General features: G+C 51.2%; 1 protein-coding gene across 4 annotated transcripts in view; it reads left to right on the forward strand.

Moving 5' to 3' along the window:
- Positions 1-26,967, forward strand: part of LOC125720535 (storkhead-box protein 2-like) — a 40,096-nt gene extending 13,129 nt beyond the window's left edge. The window contains exons 1-4 of one of the 4 annotated variants that reach the window (XM_048996058.1): positions 1,779-2,547; positions 15,429-15,581; positions 20,140-22,426; positions 24,306-26,967. In XM_048996058.1, coding sequence (XP_048852015.1) covers positions 2,382-2,547; positions 15,429-15,581; positions 20,140-22,426; positions 24,306-24,510 — 2,811 coding nt within the window. In that variant the 5' untranslated portion in view covers positions 1,779-2,381 and the 3' untranslated portion in view covers positions 24,511-26,967. Of the gene's footprint in view, positions 1-1,778; positions 2,548-7,968; positions 9,733-11,763; positions 11,968-15,428; positions 15,582-20,139; positions 22,427-24,305 lie in introns of those variants that run through there. The other 3 variants (XM_048996060.1, XM_048996059.1, XM_048996057.1) reach the window with 3 other exon arrangements.
- Positions 26,968-27,906: the final 939 nt, after the last annotated feature.

A 27,906-nucleotide genomic window follows, 5' to 3' on the forward strand; every position in this document is an offset into this window, starting at 1 on the left:
GCTGGCTGCAAAGCCTACAGTTTGTGGGTAGGGCCACCAGAATCATGTGCAGTGCAGAGTACGAGCTCATTTGGGAGCCCCGTGAGGGGTGGGTCTGAGGGCACACATGCATTGCAATTTCACTGTAATTTAGGACACATTTTGTATCGGCTGCCGGACGTCAGGTGCCCTGGAGGACCAGAGGGTTTTTATATGACACGTAAATATTGAATTTCACCCTGGTAGAGTTTATAGTTTCCGGGAGTAGATTCTGGGCTTTGGGCTGTATGAGTTTGTGTGGGAGGGTGTGGCGAGGGAGGAGATGATCAACCTGATCGGTCTGGTTCTAACCTTCAGGGTGAATTTAGAGCCTTGTCTTCGGTTGATGACTCCCATGAAGCTTCCACAGGGGAAGTCAGATGGTGTTTGTGGTATTCACATTGTTCCTTCCCTAAAAAGTGAAACCCGACCCACAAGCTGGTTAGTCCTGAAGTTAATCGCCGGCATCTGTGGTGCCTGTCAGGCTGGTTGGGGCCCCCTCCCCATGCTCCGCTTCATGTTGCGTGTTGTTGGCGTCTCTTCCCATCTGTCCTGAGTGGCTCGGATCTGCTAGTCTGTTTCCTTTTAGCATTTCAGTTGGAGTCGGGCTCTGACCCTCATTGAGAGTAACCGCTCCTTACGTTCCCACGGGAATGCATGTGGGGTCGGGGGGGGGGGGGGGGGGAGGGGGAGTGAGGAAGTCTTGAGATCTGATCCCAGAGAGGCCCACTCCGCCCCCTCCGGCAGTGTTCCCGTTGCTGTGGAGATCGGGGTGGGGGTTATCCCCTTGCAGCTGTTTCTCACACTGATCCTGGGGGGACGGGGGGGCTGGAAAGGGGGAGGGTCTGAGAAGAAGAGGGCTGAGTAGCTGAGCCTGTGTGTGTTGGCAAGGGAAATAAGAACCCTTTAAGTAGTGGTGGGGGGGTTGGCGGGCAGGACAACCGCTTTTTAAAAGTACGGTTTTGTATGTAAATGTATCTGCAGCTTCTGATTGGTCAGGCAGGCAGCCTAGGGGTGGAGTCTGGCCCCGGGGTTGTTTTGTGTTGGAACGTGAGCCCGGCGTGTTCGCGCGGCTAACGCTGCTCTGCTAGCCAGGAACGGGGGAGGCGGCCTGGCTGCCTGACAGACACAGGGCCGTGACTTGCCGCCGCTGCTCCTCCTCCTCCAGGAAGGGAGGGGGGAGTAAGAGCGAGCGAGAGAGAGAGACGGAGCGAGGGAGCGAGAAGCAACATGAGCCTCAGAGGCAGCGCTCCCGTCTTCAGCAACGCTGGACTCCGCAGGAAGGAGCGTCCTCCAGGATCTCCATAACGGCGCTCTTTTGTTGTCATTCCGGCTGTTTTTGTTTGTGTTCTTTGCCTCCTTCCTGCTCTGTGTCTCCTGGCGACGCTCCGTGCTTTTCTCTCCGTCTTCCTCACGCACACAGTCGTGCGCGGCCCCGTCCACGCTCACGCACACACCCTTCTGCGCGGAGCGGCGAGGAGGAGGCGGCGGCGGCGGAGGACCGGGTCGCTGGAGATCACCGTGTGGGGAACGTGCCGTTTACTGCTGTCTGCACCTGGCTTGGATTAACACACGTCGAGACGAGGATTTCTTCCTCTTTTTTTTTTTCTTTTTTTTTTTGGGGGGGGGGGTTGTTTTCCCTCCTTTTTGTTCCCTCCATCTCCTCCTTTCTCACCCTCCTGGTGTATGGACGACGGAGGCGGGTCCCTGATTGCAGAAGGATAGCGGCGAGCTCCCCCCCCCCAACCCCCATCCGACCACCCCTCTCCCCTTGCGACCTGTGCTGACCCGGTTCCAGGTCAGTGCGCAGGCCTGTGGATTGCCCCCCCCACCCCCGATTTGGCCCTTTGTGTTTCCAGCTGCCGTTCGACTTGGTGCACAGCCCCGCTCCCCCCACCGTCAGTAGCATCAGGCTATTGTTGGAGTCCTTGGGTCTTTGACTCTGCTGCTCTCTCTCTGGGGCCCCCAGCCACCTTTTGCTTCGTCCTTTCCTGATCCCCTGACCCCTCCCCCAAACCTTCTTTTTCCCAGCCAGAGAGCTGCCCCCCCCCTCCACCACCACCACCACCTTTAGCACCTCACGTGTGAGTCTGGGAGCGATAACGTTGATTGAGGACGTGAGGCTGATGCATTGTGGGATGCATGCAGCAGCGGATCGGCCGCTGAGCAGGAAGCGGGACCCGAGCCTTCTCCGTGGCGGCCAGCGGGAGCCACGGGTGTGATCGTGAGCGTGTGTGTGTGCGTGCTTGTGCGACACGGTGACAGTGCGGGTTCCGGTCCTCTCCGCCATGTCCCCAGCGTGACCCCCCTCCCGTCCAGGCCCCTCCCGGGCCCCATCGACGCGCGGGGGGCCGACCGGCGCCATGAAGAAGACCCGCAGCACCGTGCTGCGCCGGGCCTGGCCCAGCTCCGACTTCTCCGACCGGACCTCGGAGCGCACGCGCTCGCGCAGCGAGAAGGACTACCGCGTGCACAGGCAGCACCCTGTGCCCTTCTCCTCACAGTCGCCCCGGGGATTCGTGACGCCAGGTCAGTGTGGTTCTGTCTGGTTGTGGGATGGGGGCGGAGGGGGCTTGTTTGTATTTGTATGTCAGCTCCAGTCACTCTTACCTCTTGCCAGTGGGTTGCAAATGGTTGTAGTCTCTGAAACAGTGATGGGCTGTGATCAGCACAGAGACTGTGGAAGAGGGCCTCTGTTATCTCCTACTATTACCTGCTGTGCGACACGGGTATGGGGGGTCTCAGCTGCTCGATGCTAATGCGCAAGGAAGGAGGCGCACCGGTCGAGAGCTGGCCTCTGCTAACTATCTCTAACCCTAACTCACACCCCCGAGTCTGTCTCAGATGATAGGGAGAGCTGAGGGCCGAGGACAAGGACTGGACCCGCCGGGGAGGGGGGGGTTGGTTGCTGTGGGGGTTCCCTGCGGCAGCTTTGCGGTCCTATGCTGTTGCCTCCTTTTCCGATGAGCATGTCTCTGCGGGGGACGGCTCCATGTCCAGTGCAATGTAGACAGAACAGATAGAGCTGTGGTCTCGGACATAGTCACTGCTTGAGGGCCAGAAGCCTCCCTGGTGGTAGCTTTTCCCTGACTTTTGAGGAGAAGGAAGTAAATAGAAAACAAACAATATTTCTCAGATAAAATTATGTATGCAATATATGTGTGTGATCTTGTGATTGTTTGGTGGTGGGTGTCCAGGTGCCATGGAGAAACGGGGCATATCTTGCGGTCGAGCATGATTTACGGTTTTCTTTCACATTACAACTCTCGGACTGTGCATTTACACACATGGGGCCCAGACGGTAAATATGACATGGTGTTCGTGCCAGATGCTGACAGATCTGTCCAGTCCAGGCTCTCCTCAGTGGGTGTGAGGTATCTAGGGTGCTGGTGGGGGCAGGGTGCTGTGGGACACTGAGGTCTTCAGGATGTGTAACACTTTTTCTGGAGTAGGCTGATGAGTCTGTAAATGTAGCACGGTTTGTGGTAGCAATCTCTGCCGTATAGATCTCTGGTGATGCAGACTGCCTCTGATTGCCATATAGATCTATGTGCTGATTCAGACTGGGACTGACTTTTGTGTGGATCTCTGTGATGATGCAGACTGCAACTGACTGCTGTATACATCTCTCTGGTGATGCAGGCTGACTGAGGTATAGATCTCTTTGGTAATGCAGACTGCCACTGACTGCCATATAGATGTCTCTGGTGATGTAGACTGGCCCTGACTGCCGTGTGGATCTCTGTGGTGATGCAGACTGGCATTAATTGCTGTATAGATCTCTTTGGTAATGCAGACTGCCGCAGACTGCCATATAGATCTCTGTGGTGATACAGACTGGCCATGACTGCCATATAGATCTCTGTGGTGATGTAGACTGGCACTAACTGTTGTATAGATTTTTGTGGTGATGCACTGACTGGTGTGTAGATCTCTCTGGTGATGCAGATGCCACTGACTGAGGAATGGATCTCTGTGGCGATGCAGACCACCTCTGACTGAGGAACAGATCTCTGTGGTGATGCAGACTACCTCTCACTGAGGTATAAATCTCTGGTGACTGGTGATGCAGACTACCTCTGACTGAGGTATAAATCTCTGGTGACTGGTGATGCAGACTGCCTCTGACTGAGGAACAGATCTCTGTGGTGATACAGACTACCTCTTACTGCTGTATAGATCTGTGATGTTCATAACATGTGGGTCTCCCTTGTGATTAGTGATCTGGTTCAAGACACTTCTCTGTGGCGTCACCCAGCCTGAATGGAAGGCTAATGGGGTGTGTGAGGGTGTGTTCACTGAGCACACAGGCATGCTAGGACTGGATCCCTATTGCGTGAATATTTGTCCCCACGGGGGATATTTGGGGGCTGTAAATATATTATTTTTGTCAGCTTCTTTCTCTGGTGAATGTGTTGCTTCATCCTGACAATATCCACAACATAGAGAAGCATCATCATGGATTACAGCACCTGGGGGACAGCATTCACCCTCTGTAGACTTCTGGGAGCCCTTCTCTCAGTGGTTGAGGTCTCTCCTGGCACGCTTTTGTTTTTTTTTGTTTTTTTTTTTTATTTGTGGTGTCTCTGGCCAACTTGAGGGCTTGTGAGAGCTTGTTTCTGACATCTGTGGGCGTTTCTTTACATTAATTAGTGGAGAATCATCGCTAGACGCATTCACTGGTGGACAGGTCTCGCAGTCCAGTAGATGGGCTGTGGGGAGGGTACAGAAGGCCATGGAGTTCATAGTCACTTTCCATTGACGTGAAATCAGCTACCTGATGGAAAAACTGAAAATTCAGTCAGTCAGAATCGTGGTGTGCAAAGAAATCCTACTAGGGCTCCATCTGAACATCAGAGGGGTGCAGCACCAACCTGAGAACTCAATGGAAGGATGGGGAGATAGCAGACCAGGTTCACAGGGTAGCCCTTCTTGAGCTATTAAAGTGTGTAGAGAAGGTAGGACATTTTCTCATCTACTCGTGTCAACTCAGGCTGAGGGTCCCCACGGCGGCTCTTTATTTTCCAGTTCTCATGTGGTCCTTCCCATTTCAGCACATCTCCTCATTTCAGCTGGGCCCCTAGCCCATTAACGTCAACTCAGGGGCACCTCTGCCCTCTTCCATTGAGTAGGAAACTTATCAGACATCCCACTTGAGTGGGACGTTTTTGTCCTCACCCCAACTTTATCTGACCTTTCTTCTGTATACTGTCACACAGGTGGCTGTAGTCTTACCATTGTACTATTCACAAACCTAACCCCCCCCCCCCCCCCCCAAAAAAAAAACAAAGACATCCTTTGGTTCTCTGCTTTGGAACAAATAACTGTATGCAATCAGAAAGGCCAACAGAGATTTAATTAGCCATGAATCATTGTTAGTAGTGCGGGTTAACTACTGCTCTGAGATGCTCCAGATGAGAGGAAAGGGTACATCTGATGATGGCTTGATGCTTATGGTTGGATTTGTTTCCAGGATGGGGAGTTAGTTTCCATGTCTTCTGCAGAGCTTGTATCGCTGACTGACCGAGCGCTGTAAGAGGGGCAGACTGTTTGGGGTGACTCTGCAGATCTCAGGGTGATATGATCTGTTCCCTGGGAGCATTTCAGCCCTTTCTACTCCACAGAGACCAAATTACATGCATTACAGCAAATTACTTGCAGGCTGAGGCGCTTGTCCTTTTACCTCTTAATCAGGCTGACTTCGAACCACAAGCAGTCAGACTCTGGCCAAGAGACCGTCTTCAGGTGCCTCCGCCTTCTGATTTGTGTGCAGGTTGTGTGGAGCCAGCCCTTTGCTGTGTGGGAATGGGGCTCCGTTCATTCTACCTGGGAGTGCTTTCAGGCGCAGTGAGCATCTTCTTGCTCACAAAAGTACACGGTCACAGCCCCACTGCCCCCTGTGCCCATGACACCAGCTAAAAATAAGCTGCTACGCTTTGGGCATCCCAGAAGCTGAGATCAGCAACCCTGCTCTGACATGCACAGCTGATTGCTGAGAGAATGCAGCTAGTGTGTCCCCCTTAGTGTGTCCCGGTGCAGCCTTGCTTCAGACTGCCCTGTCCGTCAGCACACTAAGCCATGCTGGCCTACTTTTGCATACACTGCCCTACATGGTGCTGCTGCTATGCTAATTGTCATGGTCTGAGTCTTTTGGTGTGGTGTGTTAGTTATGCAGGTCCGAATACTAAGCTACATAGCCAACTGCATGGTCAAGCTCGGACAAACTACATATAGCTAGCATCGCTAAGCTAGATACAACATATAGACAGCATTGCTAAATTACATGCTCGCATCGTTGAACTACATGCTTCATATAGACAGCATCACTGAGCTACATGGTACATATAGATGGTATTACTAAACTACATGATAATTTTAGGGAAGGAAGAACAATTTGTTATGGTGTTAGAGATTTTTTGGGATATGAAAGAGCATGTGACTCCAATGTTGGACTGCAGATGCAGCACCCTTTAGTAAACTGTCGAGCCATGTAAATATGCAGTCTATCTACACCCCAGAAAGGGCCCTCATCTTACACTGCTGAGGCAGACTGTTCATGTGGTGCTGCTGCCCACAGGTTGGAGTGACTGTGGGATGGTAGAGAGTACACAGAGTGTCAGTGACTCCTCAGGCTTTTTCGTAATAGACATCTCATGTTTGTTTTTGAGAAACTTGAGCATTTTATTCTGGCAGAGTACATCTATTGGAAAAAGAGCATGCTGAGTTTTTTCCCCCTCAAGACAGATTGTTTCTCTTTTGTTAGAAATGATTTTGGAGTGAAAAATGAGAGGACTTCTGAGCTTATGTTTAGGGCTTTGGGGGGGGGGGTTCCTCATTAATTCTAAAATGCTTTTGTGGATTCTGGGGTCCCTAGAGCGTTTGGAAGGTTAGGTTCCGCCAACCAGTACCCTTTGGGTCTGCATGCTGTCAGTGTCCAGTTTAATGCCCATGCGTCAATGGCTAACTGGCATTAAATGGCATTTTGAATGTACTAGCGAAGCCCTGAGTAGCATGGTTATTCCCGTCACCCGCAACAACGGGGTAGCTGTTTGTTGTGTGTGTGACCTTACACCATGAGGCATATTAGGTGTCTCTAGCACCATGCAGTTCTTCTTTGCCCCACCCACCGCCTCCGTGGCCCCACTGACACAAAGCGGGGCAACATGGGGGCCGTGTTTGTTTTTCTGGGGTCGAGAGAGTAGAGAGATTAAGAGTGGCTTGTCTCATTGCGGGGACGGAAGCCATAATGGAAAGGAATTCCACTGGGGAATGGCCGCCTGTCTCTCTGCCAGTAGGAGCGGGAGCTCCAGGCCCGGGCCCAGGGGCGGGGAAGGTCGCCCCTCTGTTGGGCACTTGTGAAGGGCAAGGGCACTGTGCCGTCCTTAAGTGAAAGCAGCTGAAGGAATAGTGTGAGACGCCCAAATAGGGGGGATTTAAATGCGGCGGGATTTGGTGCTGTCTGTCGACTTAGGAGACAGGGGGCATTTGTTGGTGTATTTTTTTTTTCCTCCCCTCTCTCCTTCCTTCCACATGTTCTGTAGATTCTGTGAACTTCACATTTGGAGAGACGCTAGCATTCTGCTGGATTTGGGCTCCTCAGGTTTTCCCGGGTCTTCCTACTGCTCTGCTTTCCAAGTCGGCATTACCGGGTCATGTGGATCTCAGTGATTAATCCCAGATTTTCGCCCCTGTTTTCTTTGGAACGTTGGCGTTGCTCTTGGACGCCTGCGGTGGGCCTCACAGCGCCGGCACGATTCCGATGGGAAGGATTCCTGGCCGGGCCTGACGACCACAGCAGGAGTGTAGAATGTTGTGGGAGGTTGGAGAGGGGGTTTTGTAACCTCGCCACTTTGGTGCTGCAGAATTTCAAAAAGTAGGGGGGGGTGGTTTTGGGGGTCTTAGTTTGGCGTCAGTGCAGTGCGAGCTGAGTGCCTGGAGCAGGCGCTCCAGCAGAGAATCCGATACCGTCATCCCAGGGTCCTGCCAGGCCTGCGCTTCTGGCCTGATGGCTCAGTTCTAATCACACCTGTGCTTCCCCGTCGACTTTGCAGAAAGTCAGAGTCCGTTTTCCATATTGTTAAAGGAAAATCTGAATGTGTTTGACGCTTTTACTATCCCTGGTTCATAGCCGGCCGTCATAAATGCTGGCAGCCTTTCTGTGCGGAGAGCGGATTTGTTTGTGGACTCGTAGCAGACCTGAGCATCCTGTGAAGATGGAGGGTGGTGGTGTGAATGCTGCTGGCTGGCGTTTCTATGGGAAGGCGATGCCAGAGAGAAATGCCGCTGCTGTGCTCTACGTAGCCTGCTTCTTTTCCTGGCAGGGGTCTTATGCATGGTGCCCCGCCCTTCTTGGCCCCTGCGTAATACCCTTACCTGCAGCGCCATGCGCCACGGCTCGTTTTCAGCTGCAAACACCTTCCTGTCCTCCCTCAGCACTGCGCTTTCACCTGCATGGTCGTAAGCCTTGGGATCCTGGCTTCCCCCTAGCGATCTGCTCGATTTAACCTCTCCTGACTCTCCTTAATGTCCATGTGCCCTAGCTTGCGGTCACACCCTTGGGATAATGCGGCCATCTCAGTCTCCAGACCCATTTTGCCCATTAATTCCTCTCCTGTAGTATGTAGACACAGAAAAATTAGCCTGTTTCATGTAAAACGACTATTTTTAATAGTGTAATGGTAGATTAATAACTGCTCAGCCCATATTTTATCTCTGCTCCTCTCCACTTTGTCATCTTTTATTTTTTTTAGGCGTCTTGTGTTCTGCCTGACCAGGACACAATTTACGTGCGTGGGTCTCCTGGTAAAGCCGGCTAGCTCTCCTCAAGAATAAAGCATGTCTAACATGTCTGTGAACAAATACCATCCAGAACCAGGGGATGGAGGAATCTGCATTTTCCCTGCGTGCTGCTGTGGATCTCTGTCTCATAAAGTTAAGGCTAAGGCCCTTTATCAGCCCAAAGATGTCTGTCCCTTTTAAAACACTGGTTATGTAGGGCTGCCATTAACTGTGTCCCATTTCCATTCCTCGACTGCACAAACTTTGAAAGGATCCCTTTTGTGACAAGTTTTTTGGAAGTTTACAGGGGGGTCACAAGCTCTTCAGACTCATCTCAGACCAACTGTGTCATGCCTTCTGCCAGATAAGTACACCATTCACAGGAAGAGGTTTTGGATATGAAAATCTTTTATCATAATGATTCTTTTGATCCAGCTCTGGATATCACACAGAGTTCTGGGTAACTACATCCAGGAAAGGGGCCGTATAGAGTGCACCTGGGCCGTCGCACACTTGGCAGATTAGGATTGGGACACTTGTACCCTGAGCTACTTACTTGCAGCCCTCCATGTCAACAGCCTGCTCTCTTTTTTTCTTAATTTCACTGGATATCCTCTGGGGTTCAGCCCTTCTGAAAATAGACTGCATTTATAATCCGGCTGGCATATGATGTTTGTTAGCCACGTGACCTGGTATCAAAGTAAAGCTGTTGTCAGAAATGTTTTAAGGTAGAGTAAAGGATGCAAGTTTGATACTCCGGATGGGATCGTCATCAGGGTGTCGACAGAGCAGCTTAACCCCCCCCCCGGCATAGTGTGTGGTACACACTGACTGTTCTGACTGGTGACACAGGCGTCATCGTGGGCGTAGTGATAATCCTGGATGGGAGTGGGCAGCGCTCATGAGAAGAGGGGGCACGAGAACAGCCGTTTTCAGGCAAGTATAAAAAGGCGAGGGCGGTACCTCTGAGGAAAGTCAGTGTGGGGGGGGTGGGGGGTTCAAGCGTCAGCTTCCCCCATACGGGCTGTGACCGCTTCCCTGTGTATGACTTTCCGGTCTGTCCCGTTGCTGTGGGTTTGTGTCCCCAGGTGCTGTGTGTTTGTCTATCGCAGCCCATATTCTGTGTAGTTTGTAATGATGACTGTGGGTTTGTGAAAAACGGATTTTATTTAAAATTCTGAGTGCCATCCTTAAAATCCTTTGTCACCTCAGTCCGGCTTCTCCTGTTGGATAGGAGCTGCCATAAATCAGCAATTGGCAGAGTGCTGTGTCATGCATTAAGTCCCTCTCTCACATTGGTGTTTGCTATGGGATGATTGCACCTGTTTTCCCAGTGATATGGTCGACGCTCTTGCCGGACAATGTTCCAGGCGGACGGAGAGAAGTGCCCGAAGAGGGTGTCAGGATGGTGCTGCTAGCCTTCACCTCCCTGTGAACTGTGCACCCCTCCTCCCCACTTCAGTACTGCTCTCTGAGTGCCGGTTGGGCTCCTACTACCACCTAGTGGTACTTCACGTGGAATAGCACCGGGAAGCAGGATATAATTAGGATGACATCATTCACACGTTCATGTATAGCAGCTAAATATATATGTTCACGTCAGCTCCGGAACGTTTATCTTCTGCTGTGGGGGTGGGGGTGCTACTTCAGACCTTCTTTGTTCTGTTCTTTCATTTCCAGCTGTTTGATTGTCCATGTGACACTTGTGATACTTGTGTCAGGGATGGCAAGCTTGGAGGAGGGAATTGTGATAACTGAGGGTCCACCTGGCTCGGAGACTCTGACCCATGATGCCACGGGCTCTGAGCCATTGTGACATACATCCACCAGTTTCTGTAGATATTGTGTTGGTTAAGGCCCCGGATTTCCTCCAAAGACCTGAGGGGGTATAAGGGGTGTCTGAGAGCACAGACAACCCTAAGGTGGCCGAAGCTGAGACTGGCTGGTGTGTCTCCAGGTCATGACGGACGAACAGCCCCCATATTCCCTTCCGGTTTCCTGGCTTGTTTTTCCTGTTTTCCAAGCTGGCTGGAGCCACCTGAAACCTGGGAGTGTCTGTCTTTATCAACTTCACAGTCTCTCCAGGGGCTCTGAGTGACTGCTGGAGGCCTTCTTCCTCTCCGGGTGTGTCCCACATTAGATCCTTTAGGAATTCTGCTGATGGTCACAGGCATTTCGCGGGGCGCATCTAAAGGCAGGGCTGTTTTATGTGCGCTGTCATGGCACCCTCTCTTTGAGTGGCCAGGATTGTTGCTGTGTCAGAGAATTTTCTCATGTAAATTCAGTAAAATGATGAGAATTGCACACACAGGGCAGTTAACCGGGAAAGCGTGCGTCCGTGTCCGGCGGGCTCTTCACGCCAGGTGCAGCCCGCAGGCTCCCCGTGATGAAGTAAACACGACCCCCCCCCTCCCCTCTGCAACTCGCTCCCTACATCAGCAGCTGCTCCGCAGCCAGGATGATGTCATCCCCAGAAGAGCGAGAGACAGCCGCATGGAACAAACTAAAAAAAAAAATCAAAGCCACTCGGGCAACGTTTTGCCGTCCGTGTTTAGTAGAGCGATGATGTCATCAGCCCCCATCTAGCTTCTGTTCCCCCACTGCCCTGTCGTCATTAAAACTGCTCTCACTTTTGTCCCTGGGGAGCTGGGGGAGGGGGGGCAGTGGTCTCTTGTCCTTAGCTAATTAGATAACAAAGGAGGATCTGGTTCCCCCTCCCCCCAAACACGCAGAGGCAGCAGTCACCCCCAGCGGTCACCTGCTGGGGCGACGTGTGTGCGTGTGACGTCAAGTCCGGCGTGCCAAGCGCGCTTCTCCATTTTTTATTACAGAGGAAAGCGGCAGCTAAGGAAACAAGTGGGGTGGGGGGGGGGGCGGTGACCGGGAAGCGTCACCATGACTACCGTTTTAGCGGGCTGCCTACCGTAGCTTCTGTGAGGGAGCGCGTGCGTGCGTAAATGCGTGTGCGCGTGTGTCAGTAGGCATTACTGGGGGAGGGAGCTCACAGTAGCTGTGGCTGCCTATCCTGCACGGGATTGGTCACACCTCTCTCGTCTTTGTGTGGACCGGAGCATGCTGGGTAAGACCCCAGAGTGAATGCTCATTTGTCTGAGGGCTGCTGAATCTGAAGAGTCTGCTGGGATTTGGCAGAGGAGCCCAGTGCAGGCCAAGGTACTGAATATCTTATCGCTCGCTCTTGCTCTTGCTCGCCCGCCCGCTCGCTTCCCCCCCCCCCCACTCCCCCCCCGCCTGCTCTGGCTATCCCCAGCTCTGTTTTTGCACCCTCCTCGTTTTGTTTGCATTAATTAGCAGCGATTTGGAGCACAGGCTCCGACTGAGTTATGAAACAGGATGGGGGTGGGGTTGTATTGAAGGTGCGTGGACAAAGACTGCTGCCAGTGAGGACTTGTTTACTAGCAGAGCGTCAGAAGAGGAATCTGTCTCGCGTTTTTTTTCGCGTGTGTCAGTACTGTTATCCATGACTGTGGAGCTGAAACTAAAAAGAATGCAGCAAGAATCTCAGGTCATCTGCCTGTGTTTGAGACTGTCCTCCTCCCTCCACCCCCGCCTCTCACCCCCACCACGTTTTATGGCAGCTCCGGGTGCCGTCCAGCAGAGCCCCATCTCCAGTCTCACATGGATGGGGGGAGGCTTTGTGGTTTTTCTGTTTTACCCCCGTAACCTCTTGGACTGATTTTTTCCCCCCCAAACTCAACCCCCCCCCCCAGCAAGTTTTTGGATTCTCTCTCTGCCCCCCATTGTGGGTGGCTGTGTGGGAGGGGCTGTTGGTGGCAATTCTGGCCTCAGCACTCAGACTGTCTGAATGAGCTTGAGCTTCCCTCCTTGGTGCAAGTGTTATGGCACACCACCTTCCCTTCGTCTCTCTCTCTCTTTCTCTCTCTCTCTCTCTCTGTTGAGGACATGGGCAGCCATGACGTCACCCCCACCCCATCTGCATCTCGTGGCGTCCTTTAAATCCAAGAATATGGACGTGAACATACATTCTGAGCTCCAAGTGCTCGCTAGGAGGACAGATAGTCTGCCACGTCTCACACTCTGTGTCATCGTCCTCTTCGTTCTGTGCCTCATATCAAGGCTGGTCTGAGGCAAAATTGGGCTCTGTTTGTGTGTTTGGGCTGTAAGGTGGCGATCTGATGTGAGGTGTCCTGTCTTTTGGTAACACAACTTGATCCAGGTTAGCGAGTTACGGATTTAATTAAATGTCAGCCTTTCGGTAAAACAAACCGATCTGGGTTAGCTAGTTACAAATTTAACTAAATGTATTCCAAAATGTGTGTGTGAAAGGGTATGCACTTGCATCTGTTGTCATTTGTATGCATGTGTGCCCCGTATTCTGCAGAAACATGCAGCACCCCAAACACTTGCACCTTCCCACTTTTAGGGATGGGAGGCTCTGTCCCTAAATCACAATGATCTATAATCAAAGTTTCGTGAGCGACCGTTTTTTTTTTTTTTGTGTGTGTGGATTCCTGCCCCCCATCTTTGGCTGAGCCTCTCTGGTCCACTTCTGAATGCGGGACCAGGTGTGTGTCAACACCTTTAAGGATCCGACAGCCAGGTCACTTGTTTCTTGGGTGCCATCACTGAAGCGACCTTTTGCCATGCCAGTGCTACCACATTGTCTGTTTTTATTTATTCCACATTGTCACTCGTATATCAGAGGATGTAAGTCATTTCACCCGGTACGCATGGTGCAGTGTGGTTGTGGGGTTTAATCCTCCTTTCTTTCTTTGTGTTCCATTATGGCAAAAGGAAGGTGTGCATATTTGTTGCTGTTGTGGAAACACTCTAAAGTTCTGACTCTTTAAGCCACAGCCCTTTGAAACCCGGATGGAGAGATGTTCCAAAGTGGGAAAGCCGGCTTTTCAAGTGTTGATATCGAAGCCATTTTTGACCTTCGGGCTCTAAGCTTATAGACTATGTATGAATATGAATATTACTGCTACAGAGATCACTCTGATTCATTTCATGGACATAATAGGAGAGTCAATTATCACCTGTCGGTCTGACCAGGTTAGACGTGTTGCCTCTGTTTTCGAGAGGTGATGCCATGTTTAGGGGGTTTGCATTTTTCTCCAGCTTTATAGCTGAAATATCTCCACATTTCACCTGGGCCTCCCCCTTTTTCAATGAGTTCATGTGTTGCTGAAGTCACTGCCATCTCTTCAAGTCTAACCTTAGGAAAAGTACGCCAGTCTTTCTGCCATTGCTCTATGTTGTTTTGTGCAACATCATACACACTGCTAAGGCTATGTCACCGCTGTCATAGGTGAACTTCTGACAGAAGAGACAGATTCCTTTTAGCCCAATCAAATATCCATGTACATAATATAAGTGTTGTTTTTTTTTTTCTTTCAAAATGCTGGTATTGAACCATTTTCACGACTCTAGTTCCGTGGTTTTTTCAGTACCGGTTAAGTGTGCAACCCTAGTCTCTGAGGACAGGAGGTTCCACTAGGCACGGGAATAATGCATTTTTGTGGTGTTGTTTGCATTGATTTCTGCTGCACATTGGGTTGTGTTGAATTTGTGCCCTATAACCACAGTCAGTCTGTCACATGACCCAACTCTGAATGGCCATTCTGTTACAGGTGTTTCTTTCTTGCCGCTCTCAGGTTTTTATTGGCCAGGATGGAACAGAGTGGCCTGTGCCCTGGAGGCGGTCGTGAGCCGCCACTCACACGTTCTGATGCTCTGCACCTGACAATGTAGTCAGTCACGGCCTGTTTACTGACGCTGCCACCTCATATCCCCATGGTGACTTTCCTCTGTTTCTGCGTAACTTGCTCTGCTGGTCAGAATGTGCCCCCTTCTTGGTCCCAGAGAGTGTGCATATGTCCGTGCATCTAAGTGTAATGTTAACTCCAGCTGTATCACTGGGCTTTTCACTGACTGTGTTGTCTGTTGCTGGCCTGCCTATCTCAGCGCCCCCCAGTTCCCCCTCCTCTTGGTCCTGTCTGACCCTTCCTGTTCTCTTGGCATCCTCAGAGCCACATGCCTCAACCCTGAAAAGGCCTCTTATGTCTTGGCAGTTCCCAGTTCCGATCCATCCCCCCACCCCCATTAAAACACAGTCACGTTTCCCTTTTTATGTGTCAAACTTTTCTCTAAGTCTTCTGGTAGCCCTGCCGACTGCTGGCAGTGGTTGTGTGGCTGTCTGTGCCCAGGGCTCCAAGAAGTCACTGCCAGTCTGTCCCTCTCCCACTGCGAATGCCCCTTTCTACACCCCTTCCTGGCACTTGACCTCAATGGACCACTGTGGGATGGGCTGAAGAGGGTGGGGGGGCTTTCTCTGCTGAAATTCGGTGATCCCAGTCAGAGTGGTTAGAGGGTCACAGAGTTCATTCACTAGGCCTGGGGACGACACGGGAGTTGGGGGCCCTATGTTCGCTTCCTTGTCTTTAACTTTGCGTGCTGCTGACACTACGACGAAATACTGTGTTCTGTCATTTCCTCATTGTTTTTAAGGAGAATCCGGTGAACATTGATTAAGGTGGATGACAGGTCAGGTGTCTGGAATTTCCCAAACATCCAGTGTCCGAGGGTATTGAGGTTTCCTTCGCCTCCTGTTTTCTGTGTGTGTGACCCTGCTGTTCTCCTCTTCCCTGCAGGTGATGTGTCTCCGATCAGCATGTCCCCCATCAGTCAGTCGCAGTTCATCCCGCTGGGCGAGATCCTGTGCCTGGCCATCTCAGCCATGAATGCAACACGCAAGCCGGTCACGCAGGATGCCCTCATGGAGCACCTGGCCACCTGCTTCCCAGGTGGGCCCACACCAGCATGCCGCGCTCATTTGGCAGCAACTGCACGGTGTGAATGAAATTCTGGACTCACTATGCTGGGTAGCCTATGTTTGTAACCCTATAACAAAGAACGTTTTCACACGTTGTTGTTTTCCTCCCCTTCAAATCTGACTTTCAACTTTTCAAAACGTGTTTTTTTAAGCCTTGCAGGGGCATTTCACCTGGTCTGTTTTACATTTTCCCAAAAATTAGGTTAGGCAAAAATTCCTGCAACCTCAGCCACAGTCTGGAGCTCTACAGTCAAACTTTGGTTTTTAATTAGAAGCTTCTTACGGTGGACATGATATTGTCAAGTATGCAGAAATGTACAAATGAGCGACAGGGCCTAATGCATGTCTGTGAGTCTGCCCCGATTCACAATGGACGTCTCAACACAGTTTAGAATTGGTCGTGTGGCTTGATTTTTAGCTGCAGGATGAGGTCACCGCTCAGTAGTCTGTCACTGCGCCAGTGCAGTTATTCTACTATACCCTCAGCTTGGAGGGACATCACTGCACCAGGACTGCTGTTGTGTTGTACCCTCAGCTTGCAGTGACATCACTGCACCCTCAGCTAGAGAGGACATCAATGCGCCAGTGCAGTTATCTTGCCTTGCTGTCTACTCAGCAGTATGTTGAGCTAGTGGGGCAGTGCTCTTACTGTACCGTACCCTCAGCCAAAAGGCACATCACAGGGCCAGTGCTCTTACTGTGCCGTACCCTCAGCTAAAAGGCACATCACAGGGCCAGTGCTCTTACTGTACCGTACCCTCAGCTAAAAGGCACATCACAGGGCCAGTGCTCTTACTGTGCCGTACCCTCAGCTAAAAGGCACATCACAGGGCCAGTGCTCTTACTGTCCCGTACCCTCAGCTAAAAGGCATATCACACGGCTAGTGCTCTTACTGTGCCGTACCCTCAGCCAAAAGGCACATCACAGGGCCAGTGCTCTTACTGTGCCGTACCCTCAGCTAAAAGGCACATCACAGGGCCAGTGCTCTTACTGTCCCGTACCCTCAGCTAAAAGGCACATCACAGGGCCAGTGCTCTTACTGTGCCGTACCCTCAGCTAAAAGGCATATCACATGGCCAGTGCTCTTACTGTCCCGTACCCTCAGCTAAAAGGCACATCACAGGGCCAGTGCTCTTACTGTACCGTACCCTCAGCAAAAAGGCACATCACAGGGCCAGTGCTCTTACTGTACCGTACCCTCAGCAAAAAGGCACATCACAGGGCCAGTGCTCTTACTGTACTGTACCCTCAGCTAAAAGGCACATCACAGGGCCAGTGCTCTTACTGTGCCGTACCCTCAGCTAAAAGGCACATCACAGGGCCAGTGCTCTTACTGTCCCGTACCCTCAGCTAAAAGGCATATCACATGGCCAGTGCTCTTACTGTCCCGTACCCTCAGCTAAAAGGCACATCACAGGGCCAGTGCTCTTACTGTACCGTACCCTCAGCAAAAAGGCACATCACAGGGCCAGTGCTCTTACTGTACCGTACCCTCAGCAAAAAGGCACATCACAGGGCCAGTGCTCTTACTGTACTGTACCCTCAGCTAAAAGGCACATCACAGGGCCAGTGCTCTTACTGTGCCGTACCCTCAGCTAAAAGGCACATCACAGGGCCAGTGCTCTTTTTGTACTGTCTAAGGTAAGACAGGCTAAGACAGACATCCTTGTGTCAGTGCTGTTATTGTAGTGTGCTCTCAGCTAAGAGGGGTGTATCTGGCAACACAATAAACCCACCATGTTGTCAGCTCAGTAGTGTCATTGCTCTAGTGCTGTTATTGCACTGTGCTGGCCTTGAAGCAGCCTGTCACTACTCCAGTGCTGTTATCAGGCCAGGTTGCCCTTGAAGTAGCCTGTAACTGCACCAGTGCTTTTATTGTACGGTGCTGTCCTCTAAGCAGCCTGTGACAGTGCCGGTCCTGTTACTGCACCACACTGTCCTCAAAGCAACCTGTCACTGCCCCAGTGCTATTATTGCACCACGCTGTCCATAAAGCAGCCTGTTACTGCTCTAGTATTGATAGTGCACTGGATCTTCAAAACAGCCTGTCACTGCTCCAGTGTAATTAGTACACCGTACTGTCCTCAAAGAAGCTTGTCACTGCGCCAGTGCTGTTTTTCTGGTCGGCCAGTGAGAGTAGTGGTTGGTTCTTGTCTTGTAAACTGTTAGCTGACAGGCTGTTACATAATGTTATGAGAGGGCTAACAGGCTGACCAGTTGACAGAGCTTTGTTCCACTGGACAGTGAGACTTGTGCCAACAGCAACACCCCAGTAATACACAAGACAGACTGGGAAGTAGAGCTGCATCATATTACATCGTGATTATATGGCCCAGCACAATAATCACCAGGACTTTAGACAACGGGCTTAAAAATTTGTCCAAGCACTGGCTTTTCGGTACTATATGCACGTTTACTTACGCTCACATCTTGGTAATCAGATTAGTAGTATGCCTGAAATATTAATGAGAGGCATACTGTGACACCCAAAAGTTAGTAAATTGTGTGTTCTTATGTTTAGTAAATGTATCGGATTTTAAACTGCAAAAAGTACCGCCACACGACCAACGTCTTTTTACCACTATGTCTCCTCTTTTGAAAAATGTTGTGGCTGCTGAGCTGTCCCTTTCTTCACCACCACTTCAGTGCTTATTGCTTCTACCGAATCAGTATTATGTGACGTGCTCTACTAACTGAATTTATTAAACATAAGGATGCACCGAATTTATACAAATTCACAATACACCCAAAAACATTAATATATTTATAGGCGTACTACTTATCTGCTTACCAAATTGTGGGCGTAAGTAAACGTGCATATAGTACCGAAAAGCCAGTGTCCGGACAAATGTTTTGTGCCATTTTTGTGATTATTGCACATGTACCATGTAATTGCAATTATATTAATAGAAATCATATCATGTAGCCCTACACTCAAGGATCAGAATGCTGTGTCTTGACTTGTTGATGCTTTTGCTGAAGTCTTTGCTGTGTAGCACCCGGGCATCTGATCTGGGTGTTGGTGACGGATGGATGTCATCACTGAGCACTTTTAATCTCTGTTGATCCTTGTCTGTGATGTTTGTGGTTGATGGGTTGAAGGGTCATGTGACCTGCTACTCAGTGCCACTCCATGCAAATATGCCAGCTTTTCCAGCTCTCTGTCGCTCTGCTCCTTTTCTGCTATATGACTTTACAGACGACAGCACTCCACCGGTGGTGTTTGGGGGGGGGCAGTGTGGAGGCTGGAACCCCCATCTAGTCTGTAGGGGAAACCCTGTGTGGGGAAGGCTGGTGCCGTGTGCAGCCTGGGTGGCCATGGCAGTCTGTATCTTCTCATTGATGCATCAAGATGCAGTAAAGAGCCCAAGCCCAGACACCCTTTGCGGAACAAGGCAACGGGGTTGCGTTTCAGTCCTTAGCATGTTGATGCTGACAGTTGCTCCTAAGGGGCCTGGCAGTGGTCTGCGTCAGAAGTGGGTCTGCTCAGTAGTGGAGGGCGCCACCTCGTGTTCAGGAATCTCAATGCACTCGTTGTCACTTGCGTGTCATAGATGCCTGCATCTCACAATGAGATAGAATTGGACTCCATTCATGGAGTGACGCGCTTGCTCTCTGGAAAGGAGGAGGGATTTAAAAAAAAAAAAAGTTGCGTCATGTTGGTATGGCAACTAACTCAGTATGATGTAATGGCAGGCAACATTTAAACCTGTCTAGTTAAGGGTAATCTACTGTATTAAACAGCCAAGATAGCTGCGTCCTGATTTGACATGTTAACCCTAAGGAGACCTGGGGATACCATGCCCCCCCACCGCAAATTCCACGGTGAGGGTGAAATCAGACTATGGTCTTTCCTGACCAGCATAGAGGCAGGCGTCTGGAATGTTGCGGTGACCATGGCGATGTCTCGACATGGCAGGGATTAGGCGGGGGAAGCTGAACATGTGTGGCAGGTTGGAGGCGTGACTTTTGGAGACACTGTACCCCTCCCTCCTAGCACGCACCCACAGCCACCACAAAAATGAAATGGCCAAATTTAGCTTTGCAGCACTGAGGTATGGGCACCGTCACTGGGCATTGTGACGCAGAGGCTGCTTTTCTTAACGTCAGCCCTATGCTCCTCTGGCCCATTCTGACAACGTTGCACATCCGTCACTAGCCTGTAGGAGGCGGTTGAAAATGAGATGTTACATGTGATTCTTCAGAAACCCTACCCCCACCCCGAAAAAAAGAACTGCTGTCGCTCTGCATTCTCACATGAAGATTTAGATATTATAATAAGAAATAAGATTTTTTCAGGATGGTTTCCTGGCGTCTTTTGTGTATAACCAGAGAGAATGCCAGCAGAAAGTTCATGTGGGGAAGTTCCCGTGTAGAATGTCTGCTGAGAGGTGGAAGGCTTTTGATAGCCCTATAGCATCCTGCTCCTTGTTGCTGGGTCATCCACAAGCACGTGAAACATCTCAGATGACAAAAGAGTGCCAAACTGAGGTTCATTTACACATTCCTACCTCTCTCCACCTCGCAGGTGTCCCGACTCCGAGCCCGGAGATCCTCCGGCATACGCTGAACATGCTGGTGCGGGAGAGGAAGATCTACCCCACCCCGGAGGGGTACTTTATTGTGACGCCGCAGACATATTTCATAACACCCTCCCTCATCAGGACTAACAGCAAGTGGTACCACCTGGATGAGCGGATCCCTGAGCGGCCACAGCAGCAGTGCACCTCGCCACAGTCGGGAACCATCACACCATCGACATCAGGCTGCGTCCGGGAACGGCCGCACTCCAAAAACCACTGCGACTCATACAACTCGTACCGCGATGACCTGCACAGCCTGCATGCCTCGACCATCCAGAGGAAGTCGCCCAAGGAGCCCAAGGAGTCGTACCCGACGCCGCCACCACCTGCGCAGCCTCCGGCCCCGCACCCGGCCCCGCACCCTGTCCCTGCCACAGAGAAGAGCAAGAGTAGCCTCAATGTGTCATACAAGACGGACACCCTGACGAAGCGCAAAGAGGGGGGAGGGGGCAGCAGCGGTGGTGGAGGGGGTGGCAGCGAGAAGCAGTCAAAGAAGTTTGGCCTGAAGCTCTTTAGATTGAGTTTCAAGAAGGACAAGACGAAACACCTCTCCACATTTTCAGCCCAGTTTCCCCCAGAGGAGTGGCCGCTCCGTGACGAGGACACGCCCACAGCCATCCCACGTGATGTGGAGATGGAGATCATCCGGCGCATCAACCCGGACCTGACGGTGGGCAATGTGATGCGGCACACAGCGGTGATGAAGCGCCTGGAGGAGGAGCGTGCCCAGAGGAGCAAGGCAAGCTCGTCGGCACAGCAAAGTGCACGCAGTCGGCGGAGCCGGGCTCACCGCAAGGCGCATGGTAAGACCCGGTCGCACAGCAAGACACGTGCATCTCGGGGCGACCCATCCGAGGGCTCCAACCTGGACCTGGCAGGCGAGCGGGACTACCGGCTGTACAGCTCATCACTCGTACGCTCGCCACGGGAGGGCACGTTCTCGGTGGAGCGTGGCCGTGGAAACTGCCTGGTGCACAGCAACCCCAACATCGTGGAGTCACATTTTCCCGTCACACCCGAGTGGGACGTCTCCGGGGAGTTGGCCAAGCGACGGACAGAGATGCCCTTCCCTGAGCCATCAAGGGGCACGTCGCACTCTAAGGTGCACCGGAGCCACAGCCACACGCAGGATAGAAAGTCACGCAACGAGCGCTCTGACAAGGCTAAGGAGCGGTCGCGCTCTATGGACAATTCCAAGGGCCCCCTGGGTGCAGCCTCAGTGGGGGCAACCGACGACTTTGACCGCACCACTGATGACCGGAGCCGATACTACACGGACGATGGCACCCTGCGGGCCTCGCAGACCACACCGCACTACTCCCGGATGGTGCTGTCGGGCACCAAGTTCGGCTCTGAGATGTGTGTGCCCGACTTAGGCAAGGGTGGCCCTGAGGACCCGAGGCCATGTGGCCTGTCAGAGAAGAGCAAGAGCAGGGATGCAGCATCAGCATATGGAGACCCGAAAGCCTGCTCGCCGAAAGCCCTTGTAGTTGCCGCCATTGCCGCGGATGATTATTTCCAGTGCAATACATCCAACGAGACTGTGCTCACAGCACCATCCCCGCTAGGCAAGCCTGAGCGCGAGACGCCGACATCCTCGGATGCCGTGCGTAAGAGCTCGCCTTGTGAGCGGCAGACGCCACATCCCCTGGAGTACAAGGAGGATGCCACTGCCAAGGCGCAAAACGGCGGAGGGGCACCAGCGCCGAGCCAAACGCCGGAGGCCAATGTGGACAAGAGGAAGGAGATATTCAGTAAGGACACCCTGTTCAAGCCCCCGCATGGCACGCCAGCGGCAGCCTATGCGGATGGCGGCCACTCTAGGCCGGGCACACTGCGCAAGTCTCCGCATGCCAAGCCATCGGAGGTCCCCGACTGCCCAGACCCACAGGCGGCCTCCACGGGAGTGCCAGTGCCACCAGGCCAGGAGCAGCCCCCCAGCGCCGAGGCGACATTTGACTACTATAACGTGTCAGATGACGACGACTCTGAGGAGGCAGCGCGCAAGGCATCGGCAGAGGACGGGAAGGCACGTGAGGGTGGTGGCACCATGCAGTGGCTGCTGGAACGTGAGAAAGAGCGAGACCTGCAGCGCAAGTTTGAGAGCAACCTGAGTCTCCTGAGCCCCCGGGAGACGGAGATGGGCGGCAGCCAGAAATCGGCCCACTCGGCACGGCTCGACAGCATGGACAGCAGCAGTGTCACTGTGGACAGCGGTTTTAACTCCCCACGGTAAGGACTTCCTGGGGGAGGAGCTTATCGGACACATTTGCTTCGTCAGAGGTCACTTGTGCAAGTTTGGCTATGTTTATTGTGTCATTTTTGTTTGTGTATTTTTTTAATCCATTGTTTGTATTGTATGCTCTTGTGTAGTGCCAATGTTATTTGCCATCCTCCTTTCATTGTTTGTGATTGTGACTGGGGGGAGGCTTGTGATTCTGGCTGTGGTGTGGATTTGAATCTGGGTTCCAGTCTTACGGGGGGACAAGACAGACACTGTGGCAGTGGCTGAGCCATGTGACTCTGCCATGTAAGAGTAGTGTTGCCATCGCCAGAGGAGGTGGTTTATTTGGCAGAGCGCCCTTTATGGGCCATGGACAGGTGTCATGGACAGTATGTTAAAAAGGAACAAATCATAAGCGATTTGGGTAAGGTCCTTTGGTACCCTGTGGTCATGTGACTTTTGTGAAACACCTGTTTGTGGATCTTTAAAATGTCACCAATTAAAGAGATGCAGTGTTTGTCTCACCTGTGTGTCCATGAGCCCATGCTTAGATCACTGATGACCTGGCCGATCCGGTCAAACGACCGTTGTTCTTGGCTTGCAGGTGCCCCCCCACCCCCACTCAAAGGATCATCTGTACCCCCTGGACTGGGAGCTTTGTAGGTGTGTTCATGTGTGGGCAAGTGCTGGCTAAATGGGAATATGGTTTATGTAGTGTGCATAAAATTTACGTGCTGTTTTCTCACAGCAGATGGTAGCTCTGGTGGTGTGAGCGATGCTCTGGCTGTTTACTAATCTTTTTAAACTTGTCCATATCTCTGCGATAGCAAGATTTAGACACGACTCTGGCAGGTGATGCCTGGCCAATTGCCGACCTGTATATATAAATTAATGGCCCCAAACCGGCTCCCCAGCAGACTGCAGCTAATTTCACTGCCTCTGGTTCACTTCACTCACCGTTTCCTGGGTGAGTCATCGTCCGCGATGATGTCAGTCCCCGCTGAACCAACACCCCCCTAGTCTTCCCAGTATCTGGAAATGCTGTGATGCAGATGAAGATTTCTTAGCGGACAGTGATGTGATTGTGCATGAGGTGGGAGGCGTGATCAGCCCACCAGCCCACCAACGATGGAGGCATCCGATCTGCTTTTTGGCTGTGGCCTGGATTTGTGTCCGGGTCCCGGTTTAAGGCAGCAAGAGAACGTGAGCAGTCGATTCCTTGTGCTAAAACAGCCAACATGGAAGAAGGAGAAAGAACACACCAGCCGCCTCAGCTTCAGTCAGTATGGAAAGTGCTGTAGCGCATGAGACCGGGGGGGGGGGGGCATTAGTGCCAATGCTGTGTTGCGGTAGAGGGACAGGGGCACCACCGTTAGAGTATTCTGCTCTCCTTTGGGTTTGGCTTTTCACCTTTGTTTGGGTAAGCCAGCGAAACTTCTTATGGTCCTGTGTTGATGGTTATGCTGATGTGTGGGTGTGTGACGTGATCTGTCATCCATTACTCTTTCCTGTTATCCTGGTTTCTTGACTGAGACCCTATCAGGTTGTCAGTATTGAGGCTACTTACTTTAGCTGGCTGCGGAGGTCTCACCTGGGCGTAAATTCTTCGTATCACACTTTCAGGTAGCTTGGACAGTGCTGGGGGGTGGGCAGACATTGGTCGGTTCAGTCTTCGGTAGAGTGATGTGTTGGTGTGGCAAGCCCACTTTAATGTGCTTTCCTCCCTTTCTCTGTCTCCTTTTTCTGCCACACTCCCTCTGACCCATTCCCCATTGGCCCATCTAACCCTAATCCCCGCCACCTTCATTTTCCCTGCCCTTTTTTCTACCACCCCTAACCCCATCTTGGTCTGCCCATAACCCCGGCTCTGTGCTGTCTGTGCGGCAGCACCCGGGAAAGCCTGGCATCCAACACCTCCAGCATCGTGGAGAGTAACCGGCGGCAGAATCCAGCGCTGAGCCCCGGTCACATGGGTACCGTGGCAGCTGGCCTACCGCCCTTCACCTTCCGTGCCATCCCGGAGCCACCTAGCACGCAGCCGGAGAAACTGCAGAAGTCGCCCAACTGTCTGGCCTCCATCACGAGTGTTTGACAGGTGGTGGGAGACCATGCCCACTGGAGACCGAGCAATGCCCCAGGCCACGCCTCTAGCCTCTCCCCCAGCCACAACCCTGGAAACGGTCCCGTCGCTCCCCCGGTCATAAGACTCAAGTAAAACCAGTGAAATGGATTAGTTTCTATTAGAACGTTTTCCCCCAGAAATTTTGGACCACGGTAATAAAGGAGGGATGTCCATCACGTGAGCCGTCATTTTCAATCAAAAATTAGAATTTTCACTTATTTTTTAGCGATTTGTTCCTCTGATTTTTGTTTCCGACTTAGTCAGGTAAGAAAACAATCTCCCTAAAATATGGAATATTCTCTGGGTGAAGTATCACAGCTGATCTATTTGTCATTTTTTTATTTATTTATTTTTTTGTGAATGCACAAGGGAAGCCTGAGGACATGGTGACAGTGTGGTTTGTATCACATAGCACGAAGGAGTTTTCGCATGGATGTCTCACTTGATCTGACCCTGACGGAATCATCTGCCATCGTCACAAAGCGACACCATGAAGTTTGGCTTTTTTATACTCGCGTCCGTCCTGCAACTGTGAGCTGATCAGAGTCAAGCTTAGTGAAGAATGTAGTGTTCCGGGTCTCCTTTGGAGGCTGTTCGTCTGTCTGGATGGGGGCACCCTGTGATTTCAGACCATATTTCAAACATCCCTGCCGTACCAAGAATGGCCCCTTTAGTGGGGGGTTGAGGGGGTCTCATGGTTAATCATGGCATAGGGTGTCTTGCCTGGGTCCCACGGTCATATGTGGCTGGGAATGCTTGATTGAAACTGCTCGGCATTATTTGCACATTAACCGTGTTGGAAGGTTTGTTTGGGAAGCTGGTTGTTTTTTTGTCCCTTTTATTTGTAGTTTGTCATTTAAGGGCATCACCGTATAACCCAGCCAGTGAACTGGTTACAGACTAGTCAGGCAACTGGTGCCAGTGCCCCCCCAATCAGGGGGTGTGTCTGTGTTGACGCAGTGTAGGTTTTGTCTCAATCGTGTAGCTGACACATTTACATGAACTTTATTTGGATGAAATGCTCTCATCCAAAGTGATGTACGAGCAGGGCTGGACTGGCCGTCTGGCGTACTGGGCGTCTTCCCAGTGGGTGGGAGGTTTGTAGACCAGCCAGTTTTTCATAGGGGACCCCAAAGTCCTGGGCCGATTTTTTTTTTTTTTCCCCAGTGCAGTCTTGCATACGAGTCAAGAAAATAGCACATAACAAGCATACAATTGTCAGCATCGATGTCACGCATGCTCGGCCACCTTGGGACGAATGTCCTGTCTTAGTGGTAAAAATCCATGTCACTTCCTTGGTCACCAACTTACCCTAGATCAGTTTGGAAGGTTCCAGTTTTTTTAGTGACTGTTCTTCACACGTTTGCAGCTATGATAGCCTCAGGGATCTGTCCCGGAATTGAGTTGAAAGCGTTGGGGGTGCACGCAACCTTCTTAGATTTCAGTTTCTACCAGTCGTCTCTGGCTAGGCCTGAGTGTCTATCGATGACCCTGATGCGAAAGGTGTGTGTGTTGTTTTCTCTGTACCGAATGTGACCATCAGTGTACTTTGGTTCTAGAGAAGCTGTGAAATTCTACCCTGACGATGCTTCATTTTTTAACTTGTTTATGAGTGCCAATGAAACGCAAGGAAAGCACAAGAAAAAGGTGTGACGATTCAATGAGTTTGTGAGACGTAGTGAAGTCGAAAGAGGTTCAAGGAGTACAGCCTTGGTCGTTCATGTGATACGATGGAGTGAAAGTGGCGGGCGCATGTGACGGCACGCGTGTGTTCTCCAGAGGGGCCTCCGAGGGAGCCCGTGTGGGTTTCATCTTTGTTTTGTCCGCCTCCACTTTGTTGGGACTCATTAATGACCTGTCTTTTTGACGACGTGAAAAATGCAAAGAACCGAAGGCCCGAGGACGCCTACGCCATGGCATCGCAGGTTCCTTCTTTATTTTTGTCTGCATTGTTTTTTTGGAATCCTGAATTTAAAAAAAAAAAAATTTTTTTTGCTGTTTTTTCTTTGGAAATATAAGGGGAGAATCGCAGATAGGACTGCCTCAACTAAACATGTTTGCACTGAAAAGTCCGGTCGGTGGTGACCCTCTCGTCCTTCAGGAAGGATGGCCTGTGAATATGTAAAATATTTCATATGAAATGATGACGGTCCATGAAATGTCTTCCCTCAACATAATCGATTTCTAACAGCGTCCAATAACATTGTTTTTAATTGTGAATGTGTACCATATTGTAAATGCTGTCGCTGGGTCATGCTTAGTATAATAACTGCCGAGGGAATGGGGGATTTCTTTTGTAATGTCTATAATATTTGAAGGTCCCTATTTGTGTAGTAGTGCTGGTCCCTGTTCTCGTAGTGTATGTGACAAGCCCACTGGGGATGGTGTCATTTACTTTTTAAGACAATAAAATGACATGTTTGGTTACGTGGCCGTGGTCATTTCGTGGCCTGTTGGCACATCCTCCTCCCGGCCCTGTTCCCATTTGTCCATGGACTACATTGGCAGATGTGTCGTCGATGGCGCCGGGACCTCCGAGGTGAGCACATATGGCAAAATGTTATGTCTGTTACTGTGTTTCTTCTGTGAAAAGGTGTTCATTTTTAAACAGGAGCACAGGGGCTCAAAGGCAACAAGCCCTATGGGATTTCAACATCCCAGGTGAGTTCACACATGCTGCTTCATATGTGACAGCAGTATTGATCTCGTACATGCCGGATGGCGCTAAACAAGCCAACGTTGGCGTCAGTGATGTGTGTACTGGGAGCTTTTGAAGGCTTATGGGGGACGTTCACCCCAGCAAATGTGGGCACCTAATGTGGGGAGTGAGAGCTGGCCCGGTCCTCAGTCAGGTATGTGCTACTGGTAAAATGAAATTGAACATGAAAGTGGTGTCACCACAGGAAGGGTGGATGGGGACCAGTTAGGAGTCAGAGGTGAGATCCGACCTGAATGGGAAGCGGAAAAGGCTAAGGATCATCAGACGTGGGGTAACATCAAGAACACCGCAGGAGTTATAGGGTTAACTGTAATGAGTCCTGTTTGGCTGTAAAGATGATGTAATTATCGTTTTAAGTGTAGTCAGTATTGGTGTTATGTGACAGCTGTTTGAGCAGTAATGTGTCAAAGTTTATGTGGGTGTTTGTTGTATGTATTGCAGGAAACTTGAGGACTTGGTGTAGAATCGCCTGTCAGAATGCATTATTGGGCTATCGAAGAGCCTTTACTAGAGAAACATCTGCAGTTTTGCTAGTGTTACAGGGCAAGATAAAGTCTGTTCCCTCGGTGCACCGTGTGGTAAAAGCAGTGTTTTAACAAAGTTACCACAAGGGGGCAAATAGAAAGGGTTTTGTATGTAAGTGCTGT

Source organism: Brienomyrus brachyistius, chromosome 25, assembly GCF_023856365.1.
Source record: "Brienomyrus brachyistius isolate T26 chromosome 25, BBRACH_0.4, whole genome shotgun sequence".
NCBI lineage: Eukaryota > Metazoa > Chordata > Actinopteri > Osteoglossiformes > Mormyridae > Brienomyrus > Brienomyrus brachyistius.